The sequence below is a fragment of the Gambusia affinis genome, linkage group LG21, assembly GCF_019740435.1.
Source record: "Gambusia affinis linkage group LG21, SWU_Gaff_1.0, whole genome shotgun sequence".
NCBI classification, from domain to species: domain Eukaryota; kingdom Metazoa; phylum Chordata; class Actinopteri; order Cyprinodontiformes; family Poeciliidae; genus Gambusia; species Gambusia affinis.
The window spans coordinates 18,895,527-18,914,024 of NC_057888.1; the positions used below are offsets into that span (position 1 = coordinate 18,895,527).

General features: G+C 39.1%; 1 protein-coding gene across 2 annotated transcripts in view; it reads left to right on the forward strand.

The window, feature by feature from the left end:
• The window catches only part of LOC122824643 (partitioning defective 3 homolog), a 370,755-nt gene that overhangs the window by 165,824 nt on the left and 186,433 nt on the right, over positions 1–18,498 (forward strand). For both annotated transcript variants that reach the window (XM_044105505.1, XM_044105506.1), the window contains 4 exons: positions 655–882; positions 1,828–2,027; positions 5,204–5,343; positions 5,567–5,695. In XM_044105505.1, coding sequence (XP_043961440.1) covers positions 655–882; positions 1,828–2,027; positions 5,204–5,343; positions 5,567–5,695 — 697 coding nt within the window. The remainder of the gene's footprint in view (positions 1–654; positions 883–1,827; positions 2,028–5,203; positions 5,344–5,566; positions 5,696–18,498) is intronic.

Genomic DNA, 18,498 nt, shown 5'->3' on the forward strand with positions numbered 1-18,498 from the left:
AGCTAGCTAGCTTTTTTTGTTGTTGTCTTTTGCATCTAGTACGGGTAAGTGTAAATTTATCACCAGTTGACTGGATAATGTTCGTTTTTACTACTGACTCACTTTTGCTACCAACTCATATGATGGTAGTTGCATGCTGTGCAAGAAATGTTTACTTATCTCACTGATCATGCTTTGTGTCCAGCCGTGTGTTTTTATTGTTACATTTTGTTTGCAGAGAACAATTTGTGCTTGCTTACTCGGTGGTTTTATTTTCCGCACATCCTCCGCCGTGCACAATTCATCTTCTCTGCTCAGCTTGTTGAGCCAATGCGTGTCCTCTCAACTCAGAGACTCACGCAGATTATAAAGTGGAACTCTCATTCGAGTGAACTTTGAACAGAGGGAATTCTGGGTAATCATTCATCACTGATGCACTCTTCACCCAGCATGTGCTGATGCTGGTTATTACAGATAATGTAATGTCTGTCTTCTACTGCTATATAAAAGTCCCCCCCACCCCCGTGATTAGCTGTGCTACTCTCAACTCTCTGCATCACTCTTCAACATACAGCACACTGCATATTTCTCTGTATATCTCTATATATCGGCAAAGCCTAACAGTACCTCCTTTCATGTTAAAGTTAATGTATTTCTCTCTTCCTCTTCTTCCAGAGCTCAGAACATTTTCCGGCAGGCGATGGGTTGCCCCGTCATTCTTTTCCATGTGGTTCCTGCCTCCATGAAGAGACAGTATGAAGTCCTTTCGGCCCAGAGCGAGCTCAGTTCACCCCAGTCAACCAGGGTCCGCTTTAGCCAAGACTCCCAGCATCCAGGGGACCGGTCGAGTCTGGATGCAGGGACGGCGTCCAGATCCAGGCAACAAGAGGCCGTCAACCACGAGTGAGTCTTACACTTAATTCAGTATGCATAAGTGTGACATCCAGAATGGAAGTAAATACAAAACTCTAATAAAAAGAATTTTCCTTACTCTCACTGTAGATCTAATTGCGATGAATTATCGCAGATTTCATTGCAACAGTTACTGACTGTCCAATAATGTCTTAATACCGAATCCATCAAAGTTAAAATGTGCTATGTTAAAACAGAAAAGTCATATTTTTAACCCGAGACATCTTGTTGAAAGACTAGTTCAGAATTTTAAATGGGGTTAAATGTGCTTAATATTTTCCCAGCAGCCGTTAACTCTCTCAACGTTTTCATTTTAGTGTAAATCTAGGTCCAGTCTGTCCCGGAGGCTGACGCTAATGGCTCCGATCACAAAAATGCCTCTGTACTTTAGACAAACTGTGTCTAATGAATCATTTAATTGTCATAACATTTTCATTTTATGGTCATTTGACGGTCATTTTCTCAGAAGTCGATGATTATACACATTAGAAACATGGTGGAACCAAAACACGCATAGTGTTTCTGTTTGGAGTTGCTGTCTGATATAAAAGTAAAATGCTGTACAAAGCAAGAACTTTATAGCAGGTTAAGTGAATACTGTTAAATACTTTACTTTTTAGTACTTTGATCAGAAGCACTTTAAATGTTGGGTCCTCTGGTTCTGCTTTATACAGGAAAATCAAGGGTGTCCTACGTTATTGCACACAAAATAATTGTTTTCTATGTAGGCTGTAGGGACAGGAACTTCAAAAATATTTCACAAGATAGGCGTTCTGCAATGAAAACATGTCAATCGCAACTTGAACAGAAATGAGAACATTAGCCTCGTCACCTTTGTTTTCTACATCTTTGTTGAAAAGTATTCCTTTCCTTTGATCAACAATTCACTAGAAATTGTTTAATCGTTTTCACCGATAAACTGTGTTCCTCCTGCAGTCACCAAGGTCCTCTGGCAGGAAGCACCCCAGAACCAAGTCGGCGGTATGCCACCTTACCCCATGCCGTACCTCACCTCGTCATCTCTAGGACCCCCTCAGCGCCTTCCCCCTCCCTGCAGCGCAGAATAAGCACAACTCCGTCCAACAGCTCCTACCTAAAGAAAAAAGGACGCAGCTTCAACATCCAGCTGAAGAAAGGTAAGATCTGACTGAAGGACTGGATAAAAGTGTTTGTGTTTAGTTCAATACCTGCAAATTGTTACACTGCACACTTGGAGACTACATACCAATCCGTCATAGTTAGCTAGTAAGCTATTATGGTTAACTAATAGTTAACTGTTATCCGAGTTAACTAGCAGCCTCGTCTTAAAGCGAGCCGGTGTTGAGGTGGCATGCCCTGGCCGCCTCCCCTCCTCTTTGCTTCTCTGTATGTTGGATGTAATGAGCAGATGTTTAGCTGAAAGCTGGAAGAGTCTGGAGTGCAGTGAGCTTCAGGGAATTGTACAACAGTGGGGGCAACAGTGGCAGATAAATGGGGCAAACTCGAGGGAAATGAAGTTGCAAGCTGCTCAAATATGTTTGGCAAGGATTTCTGACTACTGCCAGCCCAGTTCATTGGCAAACTCCTCTATTCGTTTTAACATTCTAAACTTCCTCTGCCTTTTTCCCCCGCAAAGATAACCGGTCTATTTTTTGTAGAAACCCTATAAATACAAAGCCTAAATTATGGTTAATTTATTCAGGACTTCACTGACTTGAACTGCCTCCACTGTAAACTCACAGCCACGTCCAAAAAGGGGCGACTAAAAACACATTTTAGCCAACATGTTATTGCATCAGAAAAATTGTAGAAACATGCCCAGAAATCATTTTGACATCTCCATTTAATTACCACCAGACTTTTCTCTCTGCTAATGCGCTTTCAGTCGGGGCCGTGGCAGTTTTGTTGTCGACTCGATGTAATTGTTGTGATTCAGCCTAAGTGGCTCCGAGTTCCAAGTGGCAGGAGCAGATCTTGAATGGCACATTAACAAGAGTGCCCTAATCAAATACTTCTGTTGAAAACAACATACGCAGCCCATTAAGTCGTTGTCATGTCCCCCAGCCTCTCCTCATGTTTGCTGTTTAATTGGCTTATTGGAGCCAGGATTTCTAACTAATCTAGAAAGGGATACAATTACTTTTATCCTGGTCTTCTATTACCCAAAAATGAAGACGTCAGTGGTTAATTACTAAAGGCCTATTAGTGATGTATTCTTCTAATTGCCTGATTGGGCCATTAATGACAGTATCTACTGATGGAGACAGGAGTTGGGAGGAAGTAGGAAAAAAAAAATCACAACAAAGAATTTCATGTTGAAGTTTGAAAAGAAGAAAGAAGTTTCCACACCCTCACTGTCAACAAGAGTGTTGTTAATATTGGCCTTTTTAATAATTTTTTTTTCAATTTGACCCTTTTTAGAAAATAATTTAAGGCAGGATTGAGATGCAGCTTCCGCATTAAGCTAACAAGCAAGAGAGTAGACCAGGGTTGCAGCTCAGGTGTTGAAATTTAAAATAAAAACACGCAGATACGTCGTGTAAAGCACTGCTCACTTTACATAAATAATTTCTTGACAAAAAATACGAGTCGCGCAAAACAAATCTAAGACAGAAGAGGTCACTGTACATCAGAAAAGTTCAGTTCTCCAAGCTCCAAATGTGCTTGAAAATAGGACAAAACTAAAGCTATGTTTACTTGAAACTGCATGTACTTTCAGATGTTGATTGGGGAAAAGTTTTACATTTAGATGGCGCCAGTTACACACTTTGAGTCAGTTGTAGTTGTCATACCAGGCCTCTAGATGACACTGTGATTTTAGCATCCCGTTGAACATGTGTTCACTTTTGACCCTTTGCTTTTACCTCATTTTAAACAGAAACCCATGTCCCATGAACAAAGTACTAATGTAACACAGATACTCCTTATCAGAAAATGTGCTAAGCTGAACAGATTTAAGTAGCACAACACAGCACAACGCTATCCGCCATGGTTTTTGTAGTTTTCTGCTTGTGCATGCGTAGAATAAACCCTACAGTTGTGCATTCTGTGCATGTACACTTTAATGCTATAGAAAAGCTTCATTCTGAAACCTCGTTTTAAAAAGACCCTGGTGTCTTGTAAAAAGAAAAGGTTACAGTCTAACTGAAGAGTGGATCCATATAAACGGTGCCTAAATAGATTTTAAATGTTAAGGATGTTTTTCACCTTAATTTCTGCAAAGCTGCCCTGATTTTTGAAAGCTGTTAGGTTATTCCTGCCTTGATTAGTGACTTACAAATGCTTCTTATGGCTCATCAATGTAAGCACAACACACAAGCTGTTTTGTGAAAGTTGTATTTGACTTGTACGACCATAGAAGTTTTCTCCGGAGAGCATTTGACTTGACATCCTTTGTTCAACCCGCTTTGCATGGTGACACCAGCGTTCTGGCTGTTTCCTGTTTATGACCGTCTGTGTGCTACATAATCATTCCACTGTAAAGAAATGCGTATATAATAACTCCAGCAATGGAGTGAAATATTTGAAACCACAATACCTTTTTTTGTCGCAAAATACTAAAAGCTGCACTTATTTGCTTTACTTTTAAGTGCTGAAAAATGTCCCTAATGAGACAAACTTCTCACAGTAACTATGTGACCTTGCATTAAAAGTTGAGCAGTCATGAAGACAAACTGCATATTTGATGCTCGGCATAAATAATGACAGCTATTTTCGGTCTGCTCAGTTATCACGACGCGCTGATGGAGAGATCAGAGAGCGTCATTATCCTCAACAGCTCAACTTTCCGACTCCATAAGCAATCTCTTTACCCTTCTGCAAGTTTGTTTGCGTGAAGGAGTCGGGAGGAAAGTTGCCGTCCTCGTTTGTTTCTCCTGGTGTTCCTTGTTCATCACCTCATCACTGTCAGCAGGCTGACAGACAGATCGACAAACTGCCGGAGAGACACATGGGGGGGGGGGAAAGTAGGTCATGATGAACTATCAGAGGTGCTGACAGCTCTGTGAAATGAGCAGCTAGTTTGACATGAATACTAATCACTGCTGTTTGAAAAGCCTCGACTGAACCAACGTAGTGCAACTTGCCAACCAGACTGCCAGAAATACGCAGCAAGGTTGGTCTATAGGGACTTGTAACCGTCTCTCTGATCACACTGACTGATTAATCAAGACTGAGATTGAATGGAGACCAGAGAGAGATTTTATGTATTTATGTACCCTTTTTTTCCAGACTAAATGTGTATGTACCTTTAACAAATTTTAAGGGCTAGCCTGTAAAACCTAAAGACATGGGGCTTTTCATAGATCATCATCCATTACATTTCTGTGACCAGGTCCAGAGGGTCTCGGGTTCAGTATCACCTCCAGAGACGTCCCTATTGGAGGAAGTGCTCCCATTTACATCAAGAACATCCTCCCTCGAGGCGCTGCCATCCAAGATGGACGACTGAAAGCTGGAGACCGGCTGTTGGAGGTAAAGCAGGGCTTTCAACCAATCTCCAACCTTTTTGTAGAGTTGGTGGAGTGTTAAAAGACTTAATTGTCTGTGACGTATGCAGTTATACTCCAGCTCTCTTTATGATATCATTAGTTAGAACAATATTCAGATTTTCAGCTAGACTTAATCATCTGAGTTACACCGTGGTCCAGGTTCCTGCTGGGTCGTGTTAGTGACTGTTGGACATGTTGTTGTGCAGGTCAGTGGAGTAGACCTGAATGGAAAGAGCCAGGAGGAAGTGGTAGCCCTGCTTCGAGCCACACCCATGGACGGGACGGTGAACCTGTTGGTGCTTCGTCAGGAGGACCTACTTCTGCCACGAGAAGTGGTCAGTACCATTCTGGACTCTCGCTTTATGAAAAGTAGACATTCCATTTTATTTACTAGATTTTAATTACAAATTTTGTACAGCATATCTGTGCTGATTTGATCAGTCCTCTTCAATCAGCTGGCAAATGGAATTAAAACCTCAAATATGGATCCCATACTCTGTCTGGACTTGTATAACGTTGACTCTTCCTGATTCTCTCTCTCTGTCTCTCTCTCTGTGTGAGATATATATATATATATATATATATATATATATATATATATATATATATATATATATATATATATATATATATATATATATATGGTCACGTTTTATGGTTGAAATCTTTGTGTAATTCTTTTAGCATAATCAAGTGAAATAGCTCTGTTTTTCACTTGCTACAGTAACTCATGAAGTGCGAACTGCCTTGAAATTGCTTTTTACTGTTTTTTTTCTGTTTTTTTGCTATTCACAGATTTGTCTCTTTAGAGATTTTCAGAAGTACTGTGGATGCCTAGTTTCACTCCTTTTTAGGATTTTTTTTAACAGTCCTCATTTCTGCTTCCAAATTGCATACTCGTTGAAATAAACAGGTTATTTCAGTCCAAAATGCAGACGAAAAAATATGTACTCTTTGCGGCCTTGATGAGAAACGGCAAGTTTCTGATGTGTAAAGACCCAGACATTATTAAAAAGAAAGTACACCTGCATTCAATTTTACGCATTAGGACATAATAAACATAATTTGGTCTTTACCAGCTTTAATTATTTTTAAACCTAAACTCAAACAACAACACACAACATTCAACTCTGCCTTTTGTTATTTATCAAACTGTGTGGGGACCTTTAAATGTCACACAAACCTTGAACACAATTAATAGGAGTGTTTTTTTTAAGGACAGTGAACTAAACTGTGTCCGCAACATTCATCCTGAAGATTATTGCTGAAGGTTACTGGTGCTAAAGATGGATCTAAAAGGTATTAAATCATGAGGTGCTGTTTGTTATTGCATCCAAATTTTTTGTGGCGTGCTGTGGTGGCGCAGGTGGTTAGCACGCTCCACATTTTGAGGCCTTAGTCCTCGACGCAGACGTTGTGGGTTCGACTCCCGGTCCCGACGACCTTTGCCGCATGTCTTCACCTCTCTCCTCACCCTCTTTCCTGTCTGCCTACTGTCGCAAAAATACGAGCCACTAGCTCTGCAAAAACTCTTCAGAGAAAAAAAATGGGGAAAAAAGTACAATTTTTCCATTATTTCCCATTTTTATAAAGAATGACATGGTAGATTTTACTTTGTTTTGTACATTTAAAGTCACATTTAACCTTTTAACCTTTACAAAAATATGTTTCTTACATATTTGTTTAAACTGTCACCATGTTGTGACGTTATCATTTGAGACAGATAATTTGAAAAGAATGAGCTCCTCCTCCTCCTCCTTCTCCCAGTGCTACTTTTGCCATCTGAAGAAATGCACTGCTCCCAACCAAAAACGCCCAATCAGGAAAGCGATGCTCCAGCCTCTTTTAATATCATGATTTTACATAGAATAATTTTTTGAAATAATACAAAGCTTTTCTGTATCTACCTTCTTTTATAACTGTTATAAAACATGCTAGGTTTTTTTTTTTTTTTTTTTGCGCATTTTTGTTAAAACTATGCCTACGTCATTGACAGTATGAGACAGATGGTCTTCCTTCATTCTCTATCAACCAATCAGAGCCAGAAGGAGGGTCTTAGCGCTTAGTCAGTCAACTTCATCTAAGTGGTGCTAAATGCGCTAAAGGCAGAGAAACAACTTACCGCTTCAGAAAACATGTTTATTGGCTGTCAGCGGTAGCCATGCTAACTAGCCTTAGCATTCGTAACAGCTAACAGCAGCGTGTACGCGAGTGATTGACAACACTAAGACCCTCCTCCTGCTTCTGATTGTTTTTTTCTCTCACAGAGAAAGAAGGCAGATCATCTGTCTCACATTATACTGTCATGACATAGGGACAGTTTTAACAAAAGTGGGGAAAAATCATGTTTTATAAAAGCTATATGCTGCTGCTAAATACAGAAAAAGTTCTGGATTTTTTTTTTATGTCTTATGTGAAATAATAATACTAAAAGAGGCTGTGGCATCTTTTTCCTGAGAGTAAATTCAGAACACAATAGAGTCCAGAAGCTGATGGTAAAAGACACACCAAAAATGCAGCTTCGATTACATTCACATACATTAAACAGGCACACAGACGCAGACAAAGTCACAGACTTGTGCTCAGACACCAGCGCCTGCACACAGGGTGACTTTGGCTGTCGCGAAACAGATGGCAGGGCTGCTGCCCTCGTCCAGCCTGCTCTCAGGGTCTCTGACAGCAGGTGTGGGCTTCAGAGCGCCTCAGCAGACCAGGAAGTCCTTTATGCCAACCTCACTTCTTCCCATAAACCTCAGCCTGGCACCCAGGCCCTTAACCCTGCCAAAGAAGCTGTTAAAACTGTACATTGCTGAACACTCGAGGCATATTTTACTAAAGAAATGCAACCCGAGTCTTTACATTTCACAACTTTGTTTTACAAAGAAAGAGCCATATGGCCTCATTCGTATTCAATATGCTACTAATGTTAAATTCTCTGTCTTGTAGCGGTTCCTAATGGCTTCTTCTCTGTTGCTTTCCAAAAACACATATTACTTTACTTTTATATGGACCAAACTAATTCATGCAGTGGTTCTTGACAGTACCTGACAAATGCTGCAGGGGGTGACTAAAAAGCCTTGGCAACTGTGGCTTCAAATCATTAGTAATGCAGTAGAAATTATTGGCTGGATTTTATTCACTTCTCAGAAAATGTTTCTATCGTTAATATTTTGACCAGCATGACGGTACGTATGAATTTTTAGTGGATAATTTTCTGCTGAAATTAACTGGTTTTTTTAAAAACTCATAATATTTGTTTTGACTTAGAGCCGTCATATCTTTTTCAGTAGCAATATCACAGAAATTCAGAATTTTTTTCCTTTCTGGTAAAAAAAATAAAATAAAATAAATGTTATAAGAAGGTTGATGTTTTGACTGTGACAGTGATTACTAATAAAGCATGATAGAAAAGCGTAGCGGGTAATTACCTCCTGTCCCAGAAATTGCGGATAGATGAGTGTGTGTTTGCATGTGTATGTTCTCCAGATCAGTTGCTCAGATCCACATGAATGTAAGCACACAGATGAACATTTAGTGGCTGTCATTCATCCAATTGCCGCAGTGACAAGCTGATGATGTTTTGAATTGCGGTTTGAATGATATGCGCACTCACACATACGCACACACACTCACACACAGTATGTCTTTCTGCCTTCACTGAGACTTTGTGTTGACTTTCATACATTTTCTACTCATTTCCATAGCCTGACCTTAAAACTAACCATTACTAGTACATGCTTAATCCTAAATCTAACCTAAACTCAATTCAAACTAACCGCTAACACAAAAGCAGCACTTCAGTTTATGAGACCCTTGGAGGAGGGTTTCCAAACAATGTGGTGCTTGTTGGAACAATGGACCTTACAATGTATCAAAGACAAGACTACTCACACACATGCATGCACTCATACATCACTGCCAGTATATTCCTAAACCCAAACTTAACCAAAACTTCATTCACACCATATCTGTAGACCAATAAACCACAGAAGGGATTCCGCCGCATTAGGGCCAGGCTTTGACCGCCATATTTCGAAAGTTAGTGAATATGCAAGAGAAGGTCTTAAATAGATTAGCTAAATGAGTACACGCACCCGCACGCGCAGACAGATGGGTTGACAGCAGTAAAAAGCAGGCCTTTTTCTGTGGTTGACATTTTCCCACTGATGTTTGATGTTGGTGTCATAAATCCCACACATCCCCTTTTGTTTGGCTGTTCCATTACACGTTCACTACACCATCTCCCTGGGGAATTAATTTATTCTCCCAGCATGTTTGCATCGCATCCTTAATTAACACGGTCAGAGTGTGTTTTGACATGCTTTTGGAGGCAACAGTAGCAGCTCTCAATAGCTTTCAATAAACATGTACTTTCAGGAAAGAGAAAAGGTTAAATGGTAATTGAGCGAAATAGGGCATTGCCCTTTGTGGTTTCTACGGTCTGTCACTTTCCCCTCTGCAGTCCAAGGATATCAACAAATATTTTCATATAGATAAATTACAATCTATACGATAATATTAGCAAGGTTTAACCTTTACTCTGCGCTGATCTCATCAACTTCCTCAAAATCGAATCCATCAACCATAATGTTGAACAGAATCCAAATTAGTTTATTAACTTATATCCCACCCACCACACTATTGCATATCTTCCTTACATTTAAATGATGAATATGTAGCAAGATATGCAGCTTAAAAGAAGCAACCCTCCAACATTGCCTTTTTGGGTCAGGCTAAAATTGATGTGGCATTAATACGACACGTTTGTGACGCCATATGTACACTTAAAACCACCATTGCTATAGATCAATGCATTCAATGCAAAATAATGTTACTATTCTAACGCTAAGCTATTTTGACTCTCTGTCATTAACATTTTGGTAGGTGTATGTTGAATAATTGAAGTGGCTCCAGCGGCAAGACGACTGTCCTACCTTTTGTCTAATTCAGCTAATAATTATTTGACCTCTTGCAGGTGTTCTTGCCCTGAGCTTTTATTCCCATATTAACAGTTTACCCCAAACAGCTTATGTCAGAAGTAATATATATTTTATGATAGAATATTTTATGACTGTGAATTCTACATTCTTAGTCCCAGAATACACTCAATATACAAGGTCCATTGGCCCTGAATTTGTGGGGCAATAAAGATTATTAAAATGTCAGAAGCCCACAAATAGTTGAACTTTCATATGCAGAATCACACTGAGAATCTAACACAGATCCATTACACTAAACTCTACCATGGCATATCCAATAGATGTTTTATGCTGTTGGCATTAATCTCCCAGCTTGCAACAATTGTCCTTTTTGCTATATTCATCGTTTGCTCCATATTGTGGAGATTAATCTTCCAGCTTTGTAACAAAGTCAGAAGCCTGGTTTTACTGAGCAGAAGCGGATATTAAAAATGACAAGAATTGCCCCTTCCTCCACCTGTTTACTAGTTAAAAGCCTCCACATTTATTCTCCACTCTCTCTGTGTGCCAGACACACCCAAAACAACAGCAGAACGTATGTATGTATTAGTCATCAGAAATAAAATCGATGAGTTTGGAAAATGTGCGGCTAATCTTCAACATCTCTTCCGGTGAGCAAATACTGAACCCAGCATGGGGTGTAAATTATCCTTAAACTAGCAGTTGTTGGTGCTGCGTCAGCAACAACTGCTGTGGCGCCAGCTTCTTATTTCACTTCCCACAGAAATTTATATCCAATCATATCCTGAGCAAATTTTAAACATGCTAATGTGCGCCTTGTAAAAATCGCACGCGGCAATCTGGCGCCGATTAACTACACATGCTTTGGGTGGTGTAATAAGATTGTCCGTAACTGCCCTTACATCGCTCCATGGCCCTGCATGAGCAGCATATTTCATTTCCAACAGGCCCGGTGAAGATATGGTCTCATGTAGCCTCAGCTGGAACACTGACGGCCGCATAAGAGCAATTAAGCAGTGCATTAAAATTCCCTCTTTATGATCGTATCACACTTGTCTCTGATCCATTAGTAGCTGTATCTGCCATGCAATGAGAATCTTAATTGCACAATTAATTGAGGCCTCTGATTGATGTGACAGTTAAATTTATGTCACGTGTGAATGCTGACGACAGGGTTGACAAATGTGTGATAGTATTGGTGACAATTATCATAGAGTAATGGGCTGTTTCATAAGTGCCAGGCCCAGAGGCCTGGTTTAATATCCCCCTTGTATGTATTTATTTATTTTTTTTACCCATGGACTGTAGCTGAGTCACGGGGCCAGGGTTATTTTATTAAAATGCTTTTTTTGGAAAGAGAACCCTGGTGTTTTAAGTCCCTGAAGTATAAAAAATGTGGGTAGAAAATAACTTCTTCACTTTTTGCCCATCTAAAACCAACATCTAGCTTTATCAGAACAAAAATCCAGAGAAACCCCTTCTAATTTATAAATGATGGATTGCTTATTAAATGCATTTGACTCTCCTGATATTATTCTCACACCACACATATTAGTTACCCGGGTTCTATGGTAATCTATGGTTCTTATGTATCACTCAAAAGTGGGGTTTTCTTGCAAACTTAACTTGAAATCATATTTAGATGCTCAAAGTTATTACCAAAGGTTTTGATATCTGCTGGGGTTTCTTATAAACTTTTTCTTTTTTACTTTTCTTATGCAATTTTTTTTTCAATATTAGACGTTTTATCAGTTCTTCATGTGAGCTTGAAATGAAGATTTTGTCTTCTTTAGACAAGCATTTGATCAGCATTGCTTGTTAACTGGTATTTTATTATTTCTATTTTGTTTATCACGATATATTTTGGCAGTGGCAGAGCAGACACTCAACATACAGAGGTTACAGTCACTAATGCATCTGTTCCACATAGATTCCCAACTCTTTACCATTTACTGCTTGTCTTTCCCTTATCTCTCTATCCGTCTTACTGTCAAGCTACTAATAAAAATGCAAATATTATATCCAATTTATCTGTGAAGCATCTTGTGATGTTCATGCAGTCAAAACACTGAATTTGTGAAATGTGTTAGCTTACTTACATGGCTGGATTCGTTGTGGCTTTGACTGTGTCGTTCACAATTTCCCCGCTTTAAAGTTAGAAATGAAGATTAGATGTTCAGTTGATCTCCAGATAGCAGAAGGAAGAATGGATTTACACTATCTGTTCTCATCATTTTCTTCTTTCATAAACATATCTTCTTTTTCTCGGTTCACATCTGTTCCTGGTTGAAAAGTGTTGGAGTAGGTAATGATATAGGCTATGGCTTACTTCTATGAAGCAATAATAAATGGCCTGCCTTTCTGAACCTGTGCACCATCGGCAGCCATGCCAAAAAAGACATCTTCCAAGTTAATATAATTAGATGTCTCTTAGAGTAATGCTTCCTTGCGAGGATGATGTAATGTGTTGCAATTTTCCTAAATAATGTGCGAATGACAGAGTTTTCCATTCCCGGTCTTTTAAGCAGTTTATTTATGTTACTGCAGGTGGTTCCGGCAGATATATTACCACAAGAGAAATGATCAAACATCTCAAGGCGATGAGTCAGTTCTTGGTGTAAAACGGATTCTGCAACATTTTTTGATGGTATTTGCAATTTAAGGTGTGATGAAGCTTAAAAACGGACCTGCTCTTGAATATATTTGTGAGTAATAAGCAGATTGCTTTATTTCTTCACACCACTGAATGCTTCTCCGTAAATTAGCTTGTAACTTATAGTTTATGCTCAGGTGAGGCTACATTCCAGTGTATAGACCCTGTCAATGTCAATATGTCTGACTGTGCAAGCTTCTGTACAACATTGTGCTTACTGTAGTGGCTTCAGAGACTCTAACTAGGGTGCATCCCTAGTTAGAATTAGAGTCTTCTGAAACCGATACTGATATCTGAGGTTTGGTATCGGCTGATCCCGATACGTTCCAGAAGAAAATGCTGTTTCGCCGAAAATGTTTTTTTTTTTTTTTTTTTTTGTACTGATTAACAAATTTATTTGTCAACTCTAGTACAGCAGATTTAATTACACCAATAGCTTCACAAACTTGGTCAAAGATAAAACACAACATAATTTTAATATGTTTAGTCAGTGCAGTTAGGAGTATAGCAATTAATATAAACATAAATAATAAAGAAACTGAAACTGACTAAAATAATAGGTTTGACTACATTGGTTAAACATGTAAAAATAAACTACCCTCTTTCAAATGGTTCAGAAAGTGCAGTTAGGGATTCTAAATACAATTATAAAATAAATAATAAAGCATGATTCACTTAGTGATTAAAGCATAGAATAAGACTAAGTAGATCTGCTCTTCTGTATTGGGAGCATTGTCACTGATGCCCAATGTACAATTTTTTTTCAATATCCAGATATTAATATCGGATCAGTGCATCTCTAACTCTAACCATAAATGTACTTTAGGAAGAATATTTAGTTTAGATTCAGTAGGCTAATGGTCCAGAATGCTAGTTTAGTTCAAAAACAGAACTAACTTTTGTTTTACTCTGATTTCAGCATCACTATTCTCTTTCTTTTCCTTTACCTAGATTTCCCTCTTTTTTTGCTTTTTGGTTTCTGTATAATTGTCTGCTCATAAGAGTCTAAAAGAAGCTGATCAAACTTTTCCTTTTAATGCCGGTCTGAGAACTGCATAGACGCCTCATCAAACGGGAAATGTTTCGAAACATCCTCCGTCATAATTAAAGCTGGAGCTGCCAAGCATGGTCGAAGACAATGCCAGCCCGGTTAACATTTTCTGAGCGAGTCTCACCGACGCCACCTGTTTTCGTTTAGCACTTTTCCAGCAGCTGTTCCCATAATTACACTCGCTGTCAGCGCGGTGCAGAGTACGGGATGGTGCAGTGCAGCGCTGCGCATTGCCGATAAACAAGGTAGTTAAAGGCCACTTATGGCGGCAAAGTTACTCTCCCGGAGGGGATTCGGCATCTGCTTTCAGATCACGTTATGGGCTGTTGTGTGTTTGCATTTGGATGTATCAAAGCTCTTTTTAGCCTATAATAATGTTGAATGGGAGGTGTATGTTTCTTGATGTGTAACCTCCTCTTTGAAATGCTTTTTTGAAACAGCTTCCAAACACACTAAAAAAGTTGCTATTTTACTATTCTTGCTCCATCTAACGTAAATGTCTTTTTCAAGCTTATAAATACACTTCTTGATCTGGTGTGGGGAGTTAATTTTCCCCAAAGGGGCCACATGATTGGGAGAAAATATAGTTGCTAATAAACTCTAAGTGTGACTTTTATTGGCTGCTGGTGGTAAATGTGTTGCATCTGAATTTATAAAATAATGTGACAACTGAAAGTTGGAATCAGTAAATGTAATTATCTTCTGAAAACACTGAGCTCCTTTAGATCTGGACTGAAAACTGACCTGTTTAGAGTTGCTATTGGACCATAATAAATGAAATACTGACCAGCATATTTGATGTGTACGACTTTGGTGATGGCACTCATCAAAATGTAATGGTTGTTCAACTGCTTTTATAAGTTCATAAATGTTTATGACTGTTCTCATGAAGTGTCTGTAATTAGACACTTTTTATGCAAAGTTGTCCATTTTAATAGACTTTGCATTAGAAATGTCATTACTTACCAAATAACACTTCATGGCAACAGTGATATACATTCATGAAGACTCCATGTTCATGGCAGGTGTTATGTTTATGACAGTGTCATGTCCGCCACATGCACACCCTTTCATACAAAGTCTTACCATATTTAGTCTGTTATTAACTCTTCCACAATCAGCTTTTCACTCCACACCCTCAGATTCTGTGAAGTTGTTTGTTTTTTTCTTTTTTTCTTTTTGGTTTAGAGTTACTTGATATTCGCCTCTATTGTCAGGAAATGTTGCAGGGGAGAATCACGGCCAAAGAAATTTGTGTTAGAATGCCTAGCACGGGGGCACCTCTTTTATAATTACACCCATGGCTGATTTCTTTTATCCACTTTTAGATTAATTTCCAATGACCTTTATGTCACTAAATTGGGCCAAGTGTGGAAAGAAGCTTCCAGCAGTGTTAATTGTTTTAGGCATTGTTGTGCAGAGAACTCCAATTTTTTTGTGTGTGAATAGACTTAATTGCAGTTCATTTGCTCTGTCTTTTTTTCTCTTTGTGTCTTGGTTTTCCTTGCGTTTTTTTTTTTTCTTTTATTGCTGTGTTTTTATTTTTGACAGACACATGGGCATATCTCTTTTCAGCACAGAATAGGTTAGACACTGTATAAAACACCACAGAAACGGCTGACAGGCAGACGGGGTCTTGTTAGAACAATGGTCTAACTCCTTCCTGTCTGTGCCCACCCTCACTCTCCTGCCAACATCTCTGTGGAAATGTTTCCTTTATTTCTTCCCCCTGCCGATAATGACTGGGTGTTAGCCCATCACACTGCTAATTAATAAAGCCCCTAATTGAGTAATGGACAATGACTATATCTGAGAGAAGAGGAGGAATAAAAGCGAGTGGAGGCAAAGGGTTGTCCTTTGGGGTTGTCTGGCCTACCAGTTAGACAGACCGTTGAGCTCAGGAAATAATGATATTCCAGCTACTCTACATTGTAATTATCCTGTAGTGTTGTGAATACACGGCTGCTTATTTATAAAGTTTAAACTATGAATCTCCAATTCTCAAATTCAATTTTTGTATAACACATTTCAGTAAGAAAGCAGCTCAAAGTGCTTTATGCTTTGTCAAACAGTTTGACATTATTTTGTCAAATGCCATTGTCAAAATGATTATTGTTTCGGCTGTTTTGCAGTTTCCTGGAAGTTTGTTCTAGATTTTCAGTGTGTAGAAGCTGAATGCTGCTTCTACATTTTTGGTTCTGATTCTAGGGATGCAGAGTAGAACCAGAACCAGAAGACATCTGGAAGGTTGATGTATTGTGATGCTAAGGCAATAGATGATTTGTAAGATGATTAGATGATTTTGATTTGTAAACTAACAGAAGTTCTGTTCTCTGAGCTATGAAGGGGCCAGTGTAAATATTTTAGAACTGGGCCGATGTGCTCCATCTACTTGGTTTTAGTGAAAATGTGGGCATCAGCTTTCTGGATCAGCTGCACCTGTCTGTGAAGACTCTTTTGCATTAATCAATGTAACTAAAGATAAACGCACAGATGAGTTTCTCTAGATCATGTTGGGACATTAGTCTTTTAATCCTGGAAATGTTCTGCAGATGATAGACCAACTTTGTAATTGTCTTTATGTGACTCTGAAGGTTCAGGTCTGAGTCCATTACTATACCCAGATAGGTCTTGAGTGTGTGCTAACTCTAAATAGTCTTCTTTAGGTACAAGGATTATAACTTCACTTTTCCTTAATGTTTGAATAAATTTAGATAAACATGCAGTTGTGATAAATCTGACTGTTCCTCCCTGACCTGATGCCCCTTTACCATCTTCCAGTAACTTTGTCCATTGTCACTTCCTGTATGCTTTCTATCCCAGGTTCATAAAAGTGCTGAGCTTTGAACAATGAACAGAAACTGTCTCTCTCTTTTTGTTTTTTTCCTCCTACGTGAGAGTGGTTGGGTTCAACTCTTCCTCAGTTCAATTGGAGCAATAACGGCTGTCAGGCAGCTTGACAAACTCATTTTTGGCCAGCGGCTCTTGTTTCTGTCTGACGAAAATGTTACAGTGCTGTCTCATTCTTTGCCTCGGCCTTCTTTTCCCGTAACACATCACTGAGTGGGTGGTTATTCTGTCATCATTTTGGACGCAAGCATTAGCGCGTAGCACAAAGGCTCACACCGTGTCTGTCCATCGTTTTTTTCAGCTGCTGCTTTCTGGTTGACTTTAACTAGTTTGCTAAAACCCTACAGAAAGACGTCTCATCTATTCACGGTGTGCTCATTTTCATTTGAACATCTTCATCACTATTTAAGCATGTTTGTTTTTTAAATAATTCACACGCCAGAATTTAAATTCTTTTTAAGTTCATTGTACTTGCAGAAGCATGCTGAACAGTTGGTGAATTGGTATAATAGCGTAGATTTGTATTCTATCCTTTTTACTGTAGTGATTTAAATCCAGCGTAACCACTTGCTTCTACACATCAGCTAACTCATAAATATAGCCCACCTTTGTGTGATTTAATCTTGGTATTAATCCAGCTTCTCACAGGGAGAACATTAGTGAACAATTGCATGCTGAAGACCAAGGGAAACACCAGATGGGTCAGGGACAAAGTTGTGACTCTGGTAGTCAATAAGTCTTTATCTCTCCCATACTTCCTCCAAAGCCAAACAATCGACTTATGGCCGTGTGTTTGCGGAACGCTCGTATTCACATACTTCGCAGACCACCCATGGTGGCACCTGTATCACTTCAGGTGTAGAGCAATTTTAAAAGCAAGAAAGAGAGAATGGAGGGCAGATAGTAGGGGCACCACATGGAGGATAGGGGCCCAGTCAGATGGTGTTGAAAAGAGTCTCCACCTTAATGCATCGCTGCATCCTAATAAGTCATCAGCGTGCCAAAAACTCACAAAAAAGGCACACACTCCTTATATTCTGTTTTGGCTTTCTCTCTGCTGCTTCCTTCCACACGGCAACCATTTACCTGTTTTTCTTGATGTTTGGGGTTCATGAAGCTGTTCATAGGAATATTTTCTGGTTTTTGCTTCGACTGCTAGCTAAAATCGTGCCAACCCCAGCCTCTCAAACTCCTCTGTTGAATTCACTAGTATGACACGATCATCTTCCTTCATCTACATACAAACGCATTTTTTAGTGACTGAAAAGGAAACATTCATTTTGGCCATTGTTTCCTTTGGATTATTGAATCCTGATATTTCTGAGCATAGGAAGAGCAGAGACCTTGGCTGAATCATGTCAGAGCTGTCTTCTTCTTTGAAATGTTATGGAAGTAAAATTCATAGAAGTAGATTCTCCTTTCATGAGCACCGTGCTATTCAAAAAAAAAAAAAAAAAAAAAAAGAGCTGTGAAATAAAATTTTGTTTCAGCTCATTTTCTGTGCTGACACCTCTGACAGGGTGTGAACCGCTGATCATGAATTATTTGAAAAGATTCCGGAGACGGCAGAAGGTTTTCAATAGACGGAAACGAGCTCAAAAAGAAGCCGCCACTTGTTTAATGCTGACTAGTGTCTTCTTTTCT